This window comes from Geospiza fortis, unplaced genomic scaffold (assembly GCF_000277835.1).
Source record: "Geospiza fortis unplaced genomic scaffold, GeoFor_1.0 scaffold130, whole genome shotgun sequence".
Taxonomy (NCBI): Eukaryota; Metazoa; Chordata; class Aves; order Passeriformes; family Thraupidae; genus Geospiza; species Geospiza fortis.
Window position 1 is genome coordinate 6128635 of NW_005054300.1, and position 3160 is coordinate 6131794.

At 56.7% G+C, this 3160-nt stretch overlaps 1 protein-coding gene across 1 annotated transcript in view; it reads left to right on the top strand.

Annotated features, from left to right (window-relative positions):
* The first annotated feature begins 2126 nt into the window (after nucleotides 1-2126).
* PI4K2A (phosphatidylinositol 4-kinase type 2 alpha) overlaps nucleotides 2127-3160 on the top strand; it is a 4680-nt gene continuing 3646 nt past the window's right edge. The window contains exons 1-3 of the mRNA XM_031061438.1: nucleotides 2127-2648; nucleotides 2890-3021; nucleotides 3106-3160. Of these exons, the coding sequence (XP_030917298.1) occupies nucleotides 2142-2648; nucleotides 2890-3021; nucleotides 3106-3160 (694 nt within the window). The 5' untranslated portion in view covers nucleotides 2127-2141. The remainder of the gene's footprint in view (nucleotides 2649-2889; nucleotides 3022-3105) is intronic.

The window sequence follows — 3160 nt, forward strand, 5'->3', positions numbered from 1 at the left end:
GGTCTGAGCCTCCCCGGGGAGAAGAACAGTGGGAGCAGCAGCGAGAGTGCGGGGCAGCAGTGTCCAAGTGCTGATTCAACCTCTTCTGCGGCTTTCTGCCCAAAGAGGAAGGGTCACCCCCTCCCACAGGCCCGTGCATCAGCATCTGAACAGTGACTCCAGCCCCAGGGCTGTGACTCTGTGGGCTGAGCTGGTTTTGGCCTGTTGTTTGAACTGAGTGAGATGTCTTCTCTGTGGCTGCGTGGCTGGTAAAATGGAGACGAAGTCCTTGGCATGTAGCTATAGGTCCCCTATAGACATGGTGGGCTGTGTGGGAGCTGTCTTTGTGCCACTGACCGGATGAGTGTGCAGCAGCCGGTGGCTTGTCTTGTGACCTGCTGCTCCCTGCCCAATTACTTGAGCTCTTGCTGTTTCCTGTGGCTCCCTTGCTACGTGTGTGCTGGGCTGCTTCCAGGGAATCAGGAGTGAGCTCTGTGGTCTCTGATGTGTCCTAGTTTTCCCTCTCCGGGTGAAAGCTGGCTCCTGGAAGCTGTTGCAGGCAGTTCCCAGCTCAGCTGATGGCGTGTGGGGAAATACTCGTTTGTGCCACAGCCCAGCTCCCTCCTATTGCCTAATATGAGACCTGGAGTGGGCAGCCAGATGAGCCATTTGAGGATTGCAGGCTGGATGGAGGCTGCCTGGCTGTAGGAGATCCAAACTCAAGGATGGCTGCTGGAGCATGAGTGTGAGAAGTCAAAGTCTGTGTACTGCTGGTGTTGTCAGCTGGCAGGTCCCCCAGATTATCCTGCTGCCAGCAAATGTGCTGTGTGACTGGTTGCTGTGATTGCTGCCCAGGGTTACCAAAAACATCCCACTGCTGGCACGGGAGAGAGCGCAGCATGTAGATATTGGGAGCAGCAGGGGGAAGATATTGGAGGGAAAAACTTTCATCTTTGATTATTTCCCTTGAGGCTACTGAGGCCTGACCTGTTCCAGGGCTGTGCTGCCCAGCCCCAGTGGTTATGATCAGCCCACTGCCAGCTGCTCCCCTGTGCTGGGCAGGCTCTCTCTGCCTTGCTGCTGGCACCAGGCAGACCTGTTTTCCCTGTCCGTGCTGCTCTCGGCACGGCTCTGTCTGGAAGGGGATGCTGTGCTGCCAGGCCTCTGCTGTCTGCTTCCATGCTGTCCCTGCCTGGCTGGGCCTTGTTCTGCTGGACTGGTTCCATGGAGCACAGGGCTTCATGCTGCCAGAGCTCCTAACAGGCCTCTTTGTGGGCTTATATCCAAGGATGGATATATTGAATATACTGACAGTTGTGTGACAGCCATGTGGGGCTGGTGCAGGGATTGCCTTCCTGCCTGCCTGGGGAAAGTGGCTCCACCATGTGATCTGGACATGGCTCAAGTGATCCTCTTCCCTCAAACCCTCCCTTTCTGTCTTCCTGGTGGACAGAGCCTTGGTTCTGCTTGCCCTGGCCTTTTGGTCCCTGACAGACTGAGATTGCATTAAGGTTCCCTGCTGGAGCACTGGGACTCGTGTTCTACTTCCACATTCTGGCAGGAGCTCAGCTTGGGGAAGTGATGCCCACTCAGGCCAGGGCTAGCAGTAGCTATGGGGAGAAGGCCTGGTTGCATATGATGCTGAGTCACTCCAGAGCAGGGACTGCCATCCCCCAGGGATGCCTGACCTGTGGGGACAGGTGGCCTTGCTCCTGTCCCAGCCCTTCTCTCATCTGTGTGCCGTGGCAGTGCTGGCTCAGTGGTGGTGCACTGCCCCGCTCAGGGTTCTGTGCCCTCTGCAGCATGGGGATACCTACTGCTGTCCCCACTGCTGGCTTGGCGTGTGTGTGAGGCTGGGTTGAGGGGCTGGGAGTGCTGCTGGTACCAGCTGGTGGCCAGTTTGGGGCTGCCTGTGCCCTCTTGTCCACAGTGTATCCAGAGAGTCAGCCCTTTTGCTGGACTCCCCAGCACAGAGCCCTGGCTCCTCAGGGGTCCTGCAGGCGCTCGGCTGTTATGGTCCTTTTCCTCTGGTCAGTCTGGGATCAGCTCTGTGCGATGGATTTTTGAGCCAGGGCAGGGATTACTATCCTGTTCCTTTCCTATGTGAGCATAATGACCAACGATGAGCAGTAGCTCTCCCGCACCATCCAAAGGTCACTGGAATGAGACTGATGTGTTTACCAGGAGACTGCATCATCATTGGTGTTTTTGGGACTCATGTTGGGTATAAAGGTCTCTGGGCAGCACTCTGCTCTTATGGGATGGGATACTGTCTGGAGAGGGCTTCTTCCCAGCTCTGCCTACCTCCCTCCTGGGAGCTGTGGAGTTTTGCCTGGTCACAGGAGGCTGGTTATTATCCTAATGAGGGGCAGTTCTGGACCTGTTCCTTAGTATCCCCGCTGTGGGCTGAGGAAAGTGTCCCAGCTCTGCCAGTTCCTGGACTCAGCCCTCTTCTCTCCCACTCACAGAAAATCATTGGCGTCTTCAAGCCCAAGAATGAGGAGCCCTATGGGCACCTGAACCCCAAGTGGACCAAGTGGCTGCAGAAGTTGTGCTGCCCATGCTGCTTTGGGAGAGACTGCCTTGTCCTGAACCAGGGCTACCTGTCAGAGGCAGGTGCCAGCCTGGTAGACCAGAAACTGGAACTCAACATTGTTCCCCGCACAAAGGTGAGGGGACAGCTGCTGGGGGCTTCTTTTGGGGAGGCTTTTGTGTGCGTCCACACAGCTCTGCTTGCACCTTATCTTGTGTCACTGCTGACCTAGGAGACTGAGTGCTCTAGAGTAGGACTGTTCCTGCTCAAACCGTGGGGATCCTTGTGCTGGGCATAGCTCTGGGAAATGCCGTGTCTTTTCGGGCAGTCCTGCGATTTGCCAGAGGTCCCTGCTGACTGTGCTCATGTCCCTGCAGGTGGTGTATCTGGCCAGTGAGACCTTCAACTACAGTGCCATTGACAGAGTGAAGTCCCGAGGAAAGAGGCTGGCCCTGGAGAAGGTGCCGAAAGTTGGCCAGCGCTTCAACCGCATTGGTCTGCCACCCAAGGTAGGGCTGCCAGCCTCCATGCCTGCCTGTTAGCACCTCCCCAGCCTCTGTGGCCTTGTGTAATGCAGCCTGTCCTTGCCTCAGGTGGGCTCCTTCCAGCTCTTTGTGGAAGGCTACAAGGATGCAGACTCCTGGCTGG